The sequence below is a fragment of the Talpa europaea genome (assembly GCF_964194135.1).
Source record: "Talpa europaea genome assembly, chromosome: 11".
Taxonomy (NCBI): domain Eukaryota; kingdom Metazoa; phylum Chordata; class Mammalia; order Eulipotyphla; family Talpidae; genus Talpa; species Talpa europaea.
The window spans coordinates 12219604-12235811 of NC_140078.1; the positions used below are offsets into that span (position 1 = coordinate 12219604).

At 42.5% G+C, this 16208-nt stretch overlaps 1 protein-coding gene across 11 annotated transcripts in view; it reads left to right on the forward strand.

Moving 5' to 3' along the window:
- The window catches only part of PTPRT (protein tyrosine phosphatase receptor type T), a gene marked incomplete at both ends in the record, with an annotated part of 916214 nt that overhangs the window by 783391 nt on the left and 116615 nt on the right, over positions 1-16208 (forward strand). For 8 of the 11 annotated variants that reach the window (XM_084248172.1, XM_084248169.1, XM_084248173.1 and 5 more), the window contains 2 exons: positions 2537-2672; positions 12324-12353. In XM_084248172.1, the coding sequence (XP_084104298.1) occupies positions 2537-2672; positions 12324-12353 (166 nt within the window). The remainder of the gene's footprint in view (positions 1-2536; positions 2673-12323; positions 12354-16208) is intronic. The other 3 variants (XM_084248178.1, XM_084248177.1, XM_084248171.1) reach the window with 1 other exon arrangement.

The window sequence follows — 16208 nt, forward strand, 5'->3', positions numbered from 1 at the left end:
TTATTGATTCTTGGTTTATTAAACCTATCCCCTGAGCCCCACCCACCACCAGTTGTAGGTTTGTTGAGAGCAAAACTGAATCTGTTTGCTTTCCACTGCATTACCAAATGTCTGTATTGTGGGTGCTTATGAGTATTTATTGAAAGGATGAAATGTGAAGCGCACTCCTAGGATAATAGGATCCTCTGCAGGGCCCCTTTATCTTTGCACCCCCAATCTCTAGAATGGATCTTGTAGCAGCACTAGGTAAACTTTAGCGATACCAGTGAGTGAATATTCCAGAGCTAGCTCTCCCTCCAAATCCAAAACAAAAAACAGCCTCTGGCTGTATTGAGGAATCTTGGTACACCTGGACTAGAAATCTCTCAGAAACCATGTCTCCAAACTGGGAAAGGGGAAGGGAGGCTACTCAGAATGAGACCCAGCTATTCAGCACTGTGATATGTGAAACCAGAGCTGCCAAGCAGGCGGTTGACTAACTCCCTAAGGAACTTTTAGGCTAAAGATCAGCAGACCATACTTATTCCCAGGATTTGATGGACTGGTCTTGCCTTTAGCTGATGAAGGGAACTAAATAAAATCCTCCATCCATAAGTCCTTCCAGGAGGAGGCCTCTGACCCCATAGTAGGCATAGTTTAGCACACAGTACGTGGGAAATCAGGAGCAAATTAATGAATGATTGATGAATAAATGAAGCAAGCAACTGTGGTTCACTAGCCTCTATGTCATTTAATAATCATCTGTTAACCAACAATTATGAGGGAGGCCAATGCTAGAAGCTGACATTAGAGAGATGAATAGTATGTGCATGCTGTTCTGGAAGACTCTCTGTGTTCTCTAGGGAGACTTGACTCAAGTAAACCCAGCTTAGCTAAGTTACAAGAGAGACTGGGGCAAGTGCTCTGGCAAAGGAAACAGTTGATGCTTTTAAGCAAGAAGAGGAGATGCATCATTGTGCTGGAGGGCTGTTCTTAAACATCACAGACATCGGTGAGCTTGGGGAATCAGAACCATAGCTTATGGGCATTAGCCTTCCTTCAACTCAGCTGAGTTCTGTGAACACATGGCTGAAAAAAGGAGAAACTCAATTTAGTTCCATGAGAACAAATGTGTGTGGGCAGAGATGTCATTCCTTCAGCTAAACATTGAACAACCACAAACATTAAGGGAACACCTATTACGAGCCAGGCTCTGCACTAACTTGAGGAAACAAAGATAAAAGAGGCGTAATGTTGCCCCTGAGGACCTTGCAGACCACTGGAGGAGACAGATGGGGAAAGAAATAACTAATAATACCGGAACACAGGGGGATGTGCAGAGTGTTGCAGAGCATTATCAGAATTTAGAGAAGAGAGCACGGAGCTCTCCCAGAGGCAAAGTCAACAAAAGAGGATGCAGTCTCTGAGGAAGGATGGGCAGGTGCTGATATGGCAAAAAGTCAGGGTGGGTCAGGAAGATGATTCTTTAGATTTAAGCCACCTCTCACAACACAGCATCAATGGGAATATGAAAAGCAGCGGGAAGAAATTTACTTAGGGTGTTGGAACACCCTCCAGAAGTGATCATGTAGGTGCCCACAAGGGCAAGTTGCCTCTGCTCCCTGGCATCCTGTAGGAAGGGGCCAAGCTGGGCATTCTGTTGCTATTTCTGCTGTGGCATTAGCTCTGGGAGAGGGGCATGGTGGGACTAGTCAAAGTTTGTGACTGTTGAGACTAGATTTACAGTCAGAAAACCTTAGAATCATGCCCCTGACCTTTCTCAGAAGCTTTGTGACTGAGCAAGTTTTCTCGGTTTCTCATCTATAAAATGGAAAGAACAGTGTCTGATTTTTGGAACATTTATGAGGACTGACCAAGATGGACCCATGAAGTGGTCCAGCACGGAGCGGAGGATGTTATATGTCCTCTGCCTTACTCCATCGGGAATGGAGTCAGTGAGTTAATACTGAGCAGAACATGAGCCATCAGTACCAAATTCCAGAAATGGAATTAGTCAGTGACAAGTGTCTTTTGACCTGGACATTTGCCTTTACTATACTAAATTTCTGCCAACCATTTGTTTCCTATAAGTCACTTAGCAAAATTTCATGTGTTGATTTTTAAAAATCCAGTGCTTTTACTTGTGCTATCATAATATAAAGCTGCTCTTTTCACTAATTACTTGAAATAATAATGTAGAATTTAGAAAAATTTATGTGAATCCAAGAGCTGGAACTGTAATTCCCTGGTTGGATCATAGAGACAAAGTATACCCCGGTGACTCACTGAAGGACAATGTCCCATCCCAGTATGTATAATTTGGACACTTTGATTTCTCTGCATCTCAATTTCTTCATCTGCAAAACACAATAAAATAACTTCAACCTCACAAGGTATAAACCTCAAAGGATGAAGAGGATAAGGTATCTAATGTCTTAGCACAATGTCTGGCATATAGTTAGTGCACAATAAATGGAAGTGGTTGTCATTAAAATTATTATCTAGCCTCGTATGTAGGTCTTTTCAACACCTTTCTCTTTCCCTTTTCCCTTCCTAGGAGCCTCTACTCAGAACTCTAACACAGTAGAGCCAGAGAAGCAGGTGGACAACACTGTGAAGATGGCCGGTGTGATCGCGGGCCTCCTCATGTTCATCATCATTCTCCTCGGTGTGATGCTCACCATCAAGAGGAGGTGAGTCTCCTTTGCTGCCCTACAGACTCTGCTGACCCCAAGTGCCCCCATCATTGCCCGTGTCTAGGATCTTGCTCTGTCTATCACTTCCGAGCAGGAACCTTCCAATATGATTGCTGAGGCCTCAAGTACTTGAGCCAATGGTGGCTCATTGTGTTGGTGTCTGAAGGTGTGTTTGCCTGCTTAGTGAGTGACCCTGAGATGGGGCCAGTGATTCCTATGGCGGGGCCACCTTGGTGTATCATGGATTTCATGTAATGACTATGACATGAGTCTTCTCAGCATCCACTGCTCTGTCGTAATTGGTCATCATTAAGATAACTGGGGACCCCCAGGAACACAGATGAATCTGGAAATTCAGATGTAGGAAAGTAATGCCTCACCTGCCTCACCTCCATTCATCCCTGATCTCCCTTTGGGCAAGCTGCAGCATCCCAGGCTGCCCTTTGCAGAACAGGGATAAAGCCTTTAACAGTGTAAGAGTCTCCAGGGAAGGCTCCTGCGTAGCCTACTTCCCACTAAACATTTCCAACTAGATTGTTGCCATTTGTCATCTCTCAAAAGTCTGTCTACCTGGACACCTCTGATCAGCTGACAGCTATATCACATCTTGCGTGTTTGCTCTAGCCTATATTGCTCATGAAAGCTGGATAGATTCCTCTCATCCCCATTGTGGTGAGATTCTCCCTTATCACCACACTGCCATCTTCTGTTTATGAGACATTCACAAGGCCTGGGGACAACACAAGAGAATGGCAGAGGGAAAGTGTTCATCCTGGAAAGCTGATGAATACCAGCTACCAGTGTCCCTTAAGAGCACTGCCTACTCTTCCAGGGCATCCTCCTGCCCAGCTATCCTTGGCCCCTGATCTGGAACCAGGTGTCCATACTCACAGCTACCTCCACATCTTCTCCATCACTATGCCCGGATCCCAACTTTGGTCTCCACCTTCCCACTCCCCCATTCCTCCAGAGCTAACAAAACACTTCAGTGCATTATAATTATGTGTACTGCAAGGTGCCCTGCCCCAGTTCAGTGATGTTTATGTTGGATGAACTACCTAACATCTCATCCTGAAGCTCTTGGTTTGGGTATCACAGAGCTCAGGGTACCTCAGTTATGAGGACTTGCTCCCATGATTAGGACAGAAAGTGCTCATGAAGCCTGCTCCCCACCAGAACAGAGGGACAGAATGTCCCAAAGACAAATATCAGCTTCTGCCTAAGGAGTCACGTGGATATAAATGTAGGAAGTTAAAAAAAAGACAGTGTCCCCTATTTCCAGTCATCAGTAGGCCAAAAATCCTGGGGTCCCTATTATACATGCAGTTAGTCTTCTCCCTGCTTGCTTGGCCCCAGAATGTTCCTGTGTCTCTGTGTTCTGTCCTGAATCAGGCAGTCCACCCTCTGACCAGGCATCTGATGAGTAGGACCTTGTCCTTTCTTGACATCATTAGCCTTAGAGAATCACTCCTTTCCTTAGGCCGCTAACAGAATGACTTAGAGTTAAGGTTCTTAGCAATCTACTCATTCAGTGTTGGAGAGAGTAGAGGGAGGGGACGATATTATGTAAATATTGGGGGTCAAGAGCCCCCAACGGGTTAATATCAGTACTACATTATCATCATATCATCATCATCATCATCATCATCCATAAAACGTGGCCATATTGTGTGTCCCAGAGACTTGGTATTAGATGAAGTCAAACACAATATGTAATTTACCAGGAGGCAGTAAGCACATTACTCACATAAGATCACTGACGTGTTTCTGAAAGTTGTAGGCACCTTGGAAGCATAGGTGAGTTTGGGATTGTCTACCTGGACAAAGTAACCAATTTAATAGATTTGCTTTCTTCTTTGATAGACCTGAAATGTTCTCATTCTTTGCCACTGATTTGTAAGTCAGATACGCTCTTCCAATTTTGCTCTTTCTAAAGCCTGGCTTAACCCACGTCACCATCGTCTGTAAGCTTGTGAAGAAAATTTCACTTCCTTCTCAACAGCTATTTCTGAAATGTGTGACTTTTGTGGAGGGAAGAAAGGGTTTTTTTTTTTCCAGGGTGGGAACAAGCATAAAGCGAGTACTTTGTATGCTTTTAACCTCTCCTGCATGTCTTCATCAGCTCTCACCTCTATCAAAAGTGTCCATAGACCCAACCAGCAGACATCACATGATCACCATTTCTTCCCAAGAGGCAAAACTCAGATGTGCTTGCAGGGGCTAGGGCAGGAGTGCAGCGTACTGATCAGGGTTTACATGTGTGGCATCTTATTGAGAAAATGAGACATTCTGCTGACCTAGTTGATAGTAGTGATTTACAGATGAGTATGGGAGAAGAGCGAGATTAAACATGGACCTACATTCTTTCCATTAGCTTACAGTTTTCTTGTGTCTCAAGATGCCCCCAAAGTACAGTGAAAGGCTGGGTGGACGCCTTCACCTCTTCAGACCTGGCCCCATAAACAAATATAGGGGAAACCTCATTGGTTAATTGAGTCTGTCACTTACTGCTGGCCAGAATGCTGTCCATAGTTTCCTAAAAGGAACAAGTTTTAAAGGAGAAGAAAGCCCTGAATAACAGGCAAGTCATCCCAATGCAGGCTTTGCCTTCCCACCTGTGAGACGCAGCAAAGTCATGTGGCTGTTCTGATGCTCACATGGGATAATTCTTGGGTCAAGCTTTGTTCCCTGTACCTACCAAAGGATCACAATGCACAAGATCAACAGGGACATTCATCTTGCACATGACCATTGACTGTACCATGCCAGCCATTGCTAATACGCCATCTGCTATTACCATGTTACCTGTTGGCATTGCTATCAGTAATGCTATTGCTATGGTTGCTATTACCATCTTCACTATTCTGTTAAGATGCTAAAGGCACTGGCCTAATGAGTTTGTTCATTCTCCATTTAAACTGCTGCATGCTATTACCATGAACAAATGTCTGGACATTTCTCTTTAGCTACAAGTTTCCTATCACTCTCCGATCTTCATCACCAAGCCCCTGAATATAGGTCTTCCAAGTGTTACCTCATCCATCAAGTCCTCCCACAAGCCACCCACCCCAGAAACATCCAGCGACATACACCTGCACACACAGTCCTTCAGTTGTGTATTTATTACACTACCTAGTGGTTTTGCCAACTCAAAATGGAAATGACCTGGGAGAGAAGGTTCTTCTGCTTTTGCTTTTTCTCACCAGAACTACCCTTTTTCTCACCAGAACTACCCTGCCCTGTATTATCTGCCTCTGGACATCTACCTTGAAAATCCTTCAGGGTTTTCATTATCAAAGCCAAAATCATTGCTTACCCTCCAGCCATTTCCCAGCCATGTGTCCCCATCTTAATGACACCCCTTCTTATCCTCATAGCCAAACAGATGGGAATCCATCAGCCCAACACTTTGGAACCTGCATGTTTATAGTCTGTTAGTCATGCCCTCTTCTCTTACTCTCCACCATCTCTGCCCTCATCTTGATGGCTTTATTTTATGGGTCCCCTGACTCTGATCCAACCCCTTACCTACCCTCCATACTGTAGTCAGAGCAGTATTTCAAAAATTAAACTTGTACTCCCAGATATGTTTCCTATATTCAAGGGCTTGATGCTGAAGACCAGAGGATGGTAGGAAACTTGTAGCTGAAGAGAAATGTCCAGACATTTGTTCACAGTAATAGCACAGTAATAGTAAAAGGCAGAGAATAATGGAAAATACCAGAAGCTGGGTTGCCTATTGCCTAGACCAGGATTCATTTATTTTCTATCAGTCTCCTTTCACCTTTAACAGTGGTTCATGGGGTCAGAACAAGGGAAGAAGCACATGTCTAGGTTCTAATCATAGCTTTTTCAATCCATGGTCCCCCACCTACAGTGATTCTGCATGTTTTCTGAGGTCTCACCCCACTCCTATACCTTTGCTTCGGATGTTTCCTCCTCATCCAATGCCCGTGTTCCTCAGTTCCAGAGGACTAGACATTATCTATATTTAAGATCTAATTCACAATCCATCTTCTCCTATAAACCCTTCCTGATCTCCAGTCTAGGCACAATCTCTTCACCATCTGGATCCTTTCTATGAGCATCTCTCAATGTTATGGTCTGCCTTTCATGTGTCATTTGTATTCACCTCTTATCTTCTCCACTGGACTATCAGCTGCCTTTTCTGATTCATCCTATGACAAATGTGCTTTGAAATAACTGGGGATTCCCTAAAAACATGTTGAATGGAGAATGGAGGAGCCAGCGAAATTAGAACAGATGGAGGCCAGGATCAACATTGCATCTCCTGAGCAGCAAAGCTTCACTCAGAACACAGCCCCAAATATCAACATTGAGCACAGGAGTACAGCCAGCCTTGGGGGTGGAGGGAAAAGGCAGGAAGTTTGCGAAAGATGTATGGACCATGGGTTAAGCTTCAGGAAACATACTTTCTATCCAGGAAAAAATTGTGAGGTGATAGGAAACGCTAACTACAGGATGAGCCAAAAGAGACAGTGCCACTATTCCATTATGTTATGTGATAGACCAGAGAACTGAAACAAGTAGAGATTGAGAAAATTGCCCCAAATCATATAGCAGTAAGTGGCAAAACTAGACCTCAAACTTGGGCAATCTGAGAATGGCATCCACAGTCTTAAACACCATCTAACTTGGCTGAAATATAAAACAGGACTTGCTGAGATGCTGACCTGTGTGGCAAATTGGGAGTGGTTCTTTGGGGTAGGAAAGCAGCCCAAATATCATTCTAAATTGCTCCTTCACCCCACACCCTGAAAAGTGAGCCCTCCTTCTGTTTACTATTTAATCCAAAAAGTGGGAAGTCCTCCTCGTTGTGCTTATATTTAATCACCTGCTCATTTTAGGGCTTAATCACTTCTCACATTTGCCTCCTCTTCTCCATGCCCATGATCATTGCAAAGTAGAGCCCCAATAGCTCTTGTTTTGACCCTTGTAGTAGCTTTCAAAATCCTAATCCTTCTCCCTCTTTGACTTTTTTTCTCGCATTCCTGTCAGAATCATCAATCTAGAAATACTAATTGGCCACTTGGCTCTCTGGCTTCTTGTAATGACCTATGGGACTGAGACCAATTTCCTTAAGTTCCTTGGAAACCAGGCTCTGCCACAACTTTGACATTTCCATCCTGTCAACCCACCCATCCATTCCATGAACACAGTTCCATTTGCCAGTCATTACCTTTCCCCTTACTCCATCTGGTTGCTCTGTGCCTTTACAACTCATGTCATAGATAATACACACCTCCCCTGTTGCACCTCCCCACCCTTTAGGTGTGGTCCCACAGCTCCCTGCATTGCCTTATCATACCATTTATTACTCCAGAAGACAGTGTAACATAGTGATTATTAATGCATGCCTTGAAAGTCAGACTGCCATTTACCAACTATATAAACTTTGGCAAGTTACGTACCTTCTCTTACTTTCCTCAGTTGTAAAACATGGATAATCCTCATAATGCTAATTAAATAAAATAGTCTAAATAATATACATAGACAGTATTTAGCAATCTACTGGCATGTAAGTGACTTCCTACTGTTTAATATGCAGCAATCATTATCATGTGGAATGCTTCAGGATTTCATTTGCCTATCTCTGGCATTTGGCATAGACAGGTATAATAGGCCCTCATGAAGTTTTTGCTAAAGTAATAATGGAAATATGATTGAATGGATGATGGCTGGATTATTGGATGAATGTGTAGATGAGTGAATGGATGGTTAGGTGGGTTTATAGATGTCTAGGTGGAAAGATGGACTAATTGAGTGGAGGATAAGTGGGTGGATAGATGGAAAGTTGGATGAATGGACAGACAGATGGACTGATAGATGGATAGATGGATGAATAGATGGAGAGATGGATTTATAAACTAGATGGATGACTAGCTCATCAAATGGATGGTTAAATAGATAACTTAGATCTGTTTAAATGAAACAAAAGGAGACTGTGCCTAAAGTCAATCTTTTCCGAAGGTAAAAGATTCTGCAGTATGTGATTTATTAAGTTTGGGTTTTTTTATATTTATTTTATTTTTTTTCTGAGCACAGCTGTCTTCCTGCTCAGGATTTTTGGTCTCAGGCAATCTGTTACTTGCAATATTGCTATATCCTTGTAAATTTAGACCTTCAGTAAATCTTCTTGAAACCTTAGAGAAAACACACATGTATACTGTGTTTGGATCACGGAGTAAAGAACTGTAATCCTTGCCTTGGAAGACTTTAGAAATTAATTGGGAAAAGATACTCAATTAACAAAGCTTATCAGTAACTGTCATTCTGAAGTTGCTTAAAGTTGAGGCAAGGCTAGTACTGGCTTTTGGTTATATTCAGGATAACTCAGAAAAGCTACTTGGAAGAGGTGGTTTGAAGATTAAGAGGCTTGTGGTCATGAGGAAGTGGCCCAGAAACAGAGGTGAATCCTGAAGGTGGAGCACAGAAAAGTCAGAGGTTCTAGAACATGGAGTGCATCCGAGGCCCCAAGAATGCAGCCTGTTCTGCTGACTCTGAGAAAATCTTGGCTCAGGATAGAGACCTGAACAACACGAAACCTTAGACTTACTGAAGAGTGACCTATTGGAACCTCAGTTAAAATGGCAACAATAGCTCTTGTTCTGTGAGGTTGTAGGGACAACTAAGAGAGAAGACATTTGACATGCCTGGCTCACTGCACTGCTCGAGACACTTCTGTGTTCTTCTTTCCTCAAAGGCAGCACAGGCTAGTGGTTAAAAACATGAACTTTAGAACCATGTTGCTATCCAATCCTTTTGCTGTCTCTGAGATCTCAGGCAAGTTACTTAACCCTTTTATCTCAGTTTTCTCATCTGCAAAGTGGGGATGACATTAATACCTATCTATTTGGGTGGTTTGATGAATGTGTGAATTAATGTATGATAAGAACCAAGAAAATCCTTGACACATAGTAAGCACTACATAAATTCTTATTTTATTACAATTTTTAAATTCCTACAGAGTGAAGAGCAGAAGTCTTGTATCTGTGAATGAGGTGGGAACATAAATTCTTCACTGAGTCCTATCATATTGCAGGTGTTTATTATAATCTAGTGTTAACTGAGGTGAATATAATTAACTTAAATGACTGTATGCATTGTACATATATGTAATTTCAATGTAATTCATATTAGTACAATGTAATATTACTCCTACAGTAGCATCCACTGATTAGTACATAGATCCATCCATCCATCCATCATCCATCCATCCATTAACCCACCTAACATTCTTGGGAATAGGTCATTATTGTCCCCAATATTGAGAAAGAGAAACTGAAACTCAGGAATTTTTAATGACTTGCTAAAGACCACAGTTAACAAGTGGTAGTTCTAGGATTCAAAAATTTATCATACTTCCACTCTTGAAAGCCAATGAAGCTGGCAGTCATCCATGCCAATTTCAGGAGAAGGAATCAAGAAGTCACAGCGACATGCAAAAGAGCTGGGATGAGAACACTTGCTTCTTGGTTCCCAGTCCACTGCTGATGTAGAATATAGGTGTCTGGATTCTCAGGTTTCTGCCCCTGGGAAATCACATTTCCAGGTACTGAACCATAGAGGCAGCAGTGCAGAAGAGTGATTATCCCTCACAGCACCAACCTAGATGGTCAGTAAAAGTTTTAACAACTTGCATGGATTCTTCCTGCCCATCACAATTCTGAGTTCTTCACCTTCTTTCAACATCTTGGGCATTTGGTTCAAAATGTTGAAGTTTTATAAGCAGCCAGATCTTGCTGTGCTGGGGCTCATTTTCCTCAGCTCAGTTCCCCAAGGAAGCATGAAGCTTTACTTCCACTGTGGCTTCGTATCTCTCAGAGTTGCTTTCCTTCTGGAGCTATAGATTAGGCTCTTCTGATAAATGAAAGTCTAGAGATGGCCCTTCCTTGGCTAGTTCCTAGTCAAGGGGGAAACTTGGGACTCTGAGGACATGTTCCCATACTGTGCACATCAAGACTCCATCTCCCAGTGCCAACCAAGCTAGATAATGTTTGCAATTAACCAAGTAACTCAAGAGGGAGGGAAACTATTCTTGCCTACTCCTATAGATATTTGGGGACCTGAATTATTCAGCAATTTTTCTCAAACCACAAATGTATCAGTTATTGTCAGGTATCTAAGTCTGTAAAATGAAAGCATTCCTGTCTATTTTCCTATATATTAAGAAAAGTCGTAACAAAGAAAAATCATGGACTTATTTGGGTCATTTGATTGTTCAGAAGCCAAGAGCTAGAAGAGACATCAGAAAGAGAATTCAGGTAGTAATTTTTCAAGTTTTCTTTTGGAAAGTAGAATTCTTAGGCATTCAGAATCTTAAATGAAATTCCAATTTACAAAATAGATAATAATGGAGAGACTCTGACTTTTATGGATGGTAGGGCACCCAAAACCCTACTCACTCAGATCCCACTTCTTTATTATTATAATGAGGCTGTTCTGCAGAATCCCCAGGATCTGAGAACACTAGTTTTGTTTATTTTATTAATTTGTTAGTCATTTGAAAAGTACTGCTCAGATTCAACTACTATAAGAAACAGATGAGGAAATGAATACAGAGAGTTTATTCAAGTTATATTATGTTCAGTTTGAAGATTAGAATGCCTCTCCCTTCATGTCTTCCTCTTTCATGGTGAAGTTTGAATTTTGTTCTGGTTTTCCACTTCTCTATAACAAACTATTTAAAATTTAGTAGCTTAAAAATAAGACATAAAATTTAGTGACTCATTTTTCTCATGAATCTGCACTTTAGTCCAGGCTTGAAAGGAATGACTTATTCTGTTCCCTGATAGCAAGGGTCTCATTTTGTACAATACTATTGGCTGGGGCTGGGAAGACTGAGGCCTGATTGGACGTCTCTTTTTCTTCCTGCAATCTTAAGGCCTCACCGTGTGGTCTCTATGTAGTGTCTCCAGCATGGTGATCTCAGTATACTTGCATAGAAACTCAGGGTTCGACGGGAGAGTTCTAGAAACCCAGAGAGAGCTGCAAGGCTGCTTTTTGATATATTCTTGAAAATCCCAGCTGTAACTCTTTCACATTCTGTTAGCCATTTGGAATGATCCTTGATTTAGTACAGGAGGACACCATACAAGAATGTGAGTCCTGGGAAATATGGATCACTGGGGACCCAACTTGGGTTTCCTTGCTTTTAGCATGACCATAATAAAGAAATTCTGACATGATTGGCCCACAAACAGAAAAGATCAGAGCCATTATGGTTTTCCTTAGATCATGTGAAAGAGTAGTAGACTATTTCTCAAAGTCCACAGAAATCTGACCCAAGACCAAAAAGTCATAATTGCAGGAAGCCAGTTTTAGTTGACCATAAAAAATCTTTCAAATCATTAAACCAGCCAAAGTGAGACTTGACTTCTTCTGTAGGAATAGGGAGTTTTTCTATCATGGAGGGGTATCTCCCATTTCTTCCACTGCTGAAAATATCTGATTCTCAGTAAAGATGATTAGCAGAGAAACTTGCATCTCCCCTAGCTTAGGGGTGCTGAAGTACTATGTGCATTTCTAAGAATCAAGATTTCATATAAATCTAATTCTTGTTTGTTTGTCTTTTCTTTTCCCCCCTTTTTGGACATTTCCTTCATCTGACTGCCCATCAATATATAGAAGAAATGCTTATTCCTACTCCTATTACTTGTAAGTATCGACCCAGTCTTAACTTTGCTTCATGCCCAGTAAGGGAACCTGTAGCATGCATTTCCTGCACCAACCAAGTGTCTGTTGGTTTCTCATAGTCACTTCTGTCTAAGTCTGCCCATGATCTAAAGTTTTATGTTTTGCATAGATACTTTCCGTTTGAAAATGCACTATCATCATTCATGTTTTTTGTTTCTGCCATCTTGGATTCCTCCTCCCCACCCCATTTTTGGAGATTTGAAAGGGTGTTCTCCCCTTTGTCATTGTGTTTTTCTAGTTAGGAATCCCCAAATTCCATCAAGAGATCAACCAGTCCTTCGGCAGGACTTGCAAACCTAAATATGGATCAGCATGTCAGCAACTCGTAGGTCCAGTTGTGTCTACTAGGAGGATGGGTTGCCCTAGGGGCTGAAAGGTGAGGGGGGAAAATCTATTGGCAGCTCCCACATTTCAGGAAGTCTACAGGGAATCAAGGCTTTATCTAGTACCAGCTTCATGGAATTGAAATGTCCAAGGTCTTTGCTTTGAAGTGGAATTATCTGTTTGGTGTTTAGCATTAGTTATCTCAAGCTATCAGTGTGTTGGGGGTTATAGATGGCTGATTGTCTCTTTTATTTTTTTATACTCTAAATTAATGTGATTTTTTTCATCATTAAATCAGACATTTACAAAACAGGAGAGTAAAGAGAAAAACTTTAGAAATATGCCCTTGGCAATAAGCAGTTAAAAAATACTGAATTAGTCTCATATTCCTAAGATGTGTTTTCACATTTGAAAACTGAGGCATGTGAAATCATACATCTGGGTAGCAAAATAGTAGAATGAAAGAAAACTCAGAATGTCTGACTTTAGTCAAATATATTGTCTGTCAATCCATGTCTTCCTCCACCCCTTGGAGCCTTGTGAGAAAGGCAATGTCTGTCATTATTACCTGCTGAAACCTCACAGACCAGAACAGAGCCAGCAAAAGGCTCTCCACCCCACATCTGTGCCCAGTGCATGGACCCAGAGGTCCACAAGCTCAGACGGGAGCAGGTAATGGAGATACAGGCAACGTGGGATCTTGTTGCCCTCTTGAAAGAGAACAAGGTTTCAGAATCACACAGCTCTGAGGTCAAGTCCATATCTATCACTCACCAGTATGCAGTCTTGAGCCATTTTTTCTGAACAATTTGAGACTTGTTTCTCTTGGCGCTAAAATAGGGGTAATAGTACCTAACTCATAGAGCTACCTTGGAGAGGGAAGTAAATGATAGTATAAAGTGCCTGGCACATCATTGGCCTTGCAAAATGTTTTCTTTGTTCCCCCTTTAAGAAACCATAAGGGGATTGGGCAGTGGCCCTGGGGAGGTCTTTGGGCTTCCAGGGGTTTTTATGGCACCAGTGTTCAATGTAGAGATGGGCATACAGTGACCCATCACAACCTCTATGCACCTTCCCACTCTGTTAGCCAGTGTACAGAGCCGCTCTGCACAGTGCACTGTGCCAGACACGTGGTGAAATCAATGACGAATGGTATGAGGGTATAGGTAACAGATTGAAGTATTTGTAGTTCAAGGTACCATGATGAACAAAGCCCTCTCAACTGGTGCCAATCCTAAGCCACAGATTTTGCAGTGTAAACTCAATGACAGCTCAGGAACTGACCATAGTTAGGAACTCAGAGAACGAGAAAACTGGCCAAACAACCAGAGAGGTAGGAGGATCACACCAAGAGCTGAGAAGAAAAGGTCATGGCAGCAGTGAGCTGATAGTAGTGGGTCTTCAGAGAGATGGGAGGGGGGCGGGGGGGCGGGTATGGGCATGACCTGTCATGCTCTGCTATGAGGAGTCACTTGTATGGGTCATAGGGTAGAGTTTGGAGGGGAAGCCACCCATTGAGGTCCATGAGGAAAAGCACTTCTTCTTGACCAGTGTGGCCTAAACAGAAGAGGAAAGTAAGATGGATCACTTGAAGAATCAGGATGTCCTGGGTACAGATGGAGGGAAAGAAGAGGAACATGAGTCAGAAAGGGGAAGGCGGGAGATGCCGGTATGGGGTGGATGTGAAGGGAAGATCTGGAGACAGATCTGGAGTACAGGGAGCAGCCCAGTGGGGAGCAGCGAAATGTCTTAGTGAGAGATGCAGGGAAATGGAGAAAAGGGAACTCAAAGGAAATGACCCATATGATCTCCAGATGTCTAACTCCTTTTCGCCAAGTTTGAGGTACAGACCCTGAGTGGGTGCTATTCCAAGTTGGTTCATGCACCACCAGCTATGACTGCAGCCCCAGAAGCCCCAGCTCAGACCTGACTCAGAAACTGCACTGTAACAAGAGCCTGGATGACACGTGTCACCCAAAGTCTGATGTCTCATCTCTAAAGGAGGAAAAATACACCCTTCTCATAGAGATGGGGAAGCCACCTCATCCCACTAAAAGTTCTCAAATCTTCCATGAACATAAAAGCCTCCAGCACACTTTGACTGAACCATCACTTCAGTGAAATCCACATTTATTCATTTTGCAAATATTTGTGGGGTTCTCATTTATGCATCAAGCACTGGCAGGGCTCTGAGACCTAACAATTAGCACAACAAATAAAAATCCCTGCCTGTGGGGGGGGTGATTAGTGGGGGAAATGCAAAATAAACAATTATAAGAAGTCTATGTAGTATAAATGTTGTGTAATGACCGAGAGACGAAGTAGAAAAAATGGACCACAGCAAGATGATGAAAGGCGTTGTTGGTAGAGGAACAGAGGACTTTATTTTAAAAGCAAGCATGCCTCGAAGCCTCTTCACCAGGGAAAGGTCCCACACAAGACAGGAATCCACAAACTTGTGTTTTGGGAGCTACCACAGAAAGAGCTCATTTTATCCAATTGCATTTTTATATTAAAACAAATAGAAAATACATTTATATCGCTTCTGACAAGACCAGAGAATTCCTGTGTTTGTCTTTATATATGAAGATTTATATCAAATCTTAATTAAATTATATAAAAACAAGAAACTTTTTCTGAAAGGAGCCAGTAGTAAGTATTGTGGGCCCTGAAGTTACAAGGTGGAAACAGCCATAACAATATGTAAATGAGTGACCATGAATATATTCCAAGACACTTTTATTTTATAAAAGCAGACAATGGACCATATTTGCCCTGAAAACCATCATTTGCCAACCCCTGCCCTAGACTTTTGAGGCAGGGATGAAGATGAGGCTCAGGATTCACCCTGTTTTATTCATCTCCTACTACTCTGCTGCAACTTTGCTGTTCAATCCAGTGCAGCCTGGAAGAGGGTGGAAGTCAAAAAGAATTACCAGTTACTGATGCACCAGACTCATCTAACACTGACAATAAGTCCCGCAAGATAGTGCTGTTGTTGGGTTTACCTAAATATTGACACTGAGATTTGAGGACTTGTCTGTATCTCACATCCAAGATGTGGCAAGGGTTTGCACTCAGAATCACATACCCCCAAGCCCTACCCTTTTTTCTCACCCAGTGCTGTTCTCAGCATGGAGGTGCCAGGCACCCTTGACTAGGTTGTGGGGAAGCCAGGATTCAAGTACCAACTTGTCTTCTGTAGAGTTGCAGTTCTGTGCACATGCAGAGGCATCGATGTCTTAATACGGACAAAACGTGGTAGCTGGATGACCAGGGGGCCCTTGGTACAATCCTGTCCTTGCTTTCCTGGGGGATTTATCACATGATCAGAGCTGAGCATGCAGGGCTGCTGGATCAGAGGTAGCCACAGGGCGAGACTCTGGGGCAGACAAAGGCGCACTAGAGACCAGGATGAACAGCTGTAGACAGAGGAACAGAGGAGCCAGAGGCCCCAGAGTGTCTAGAATGGAATCCTTCACCTCCTATACA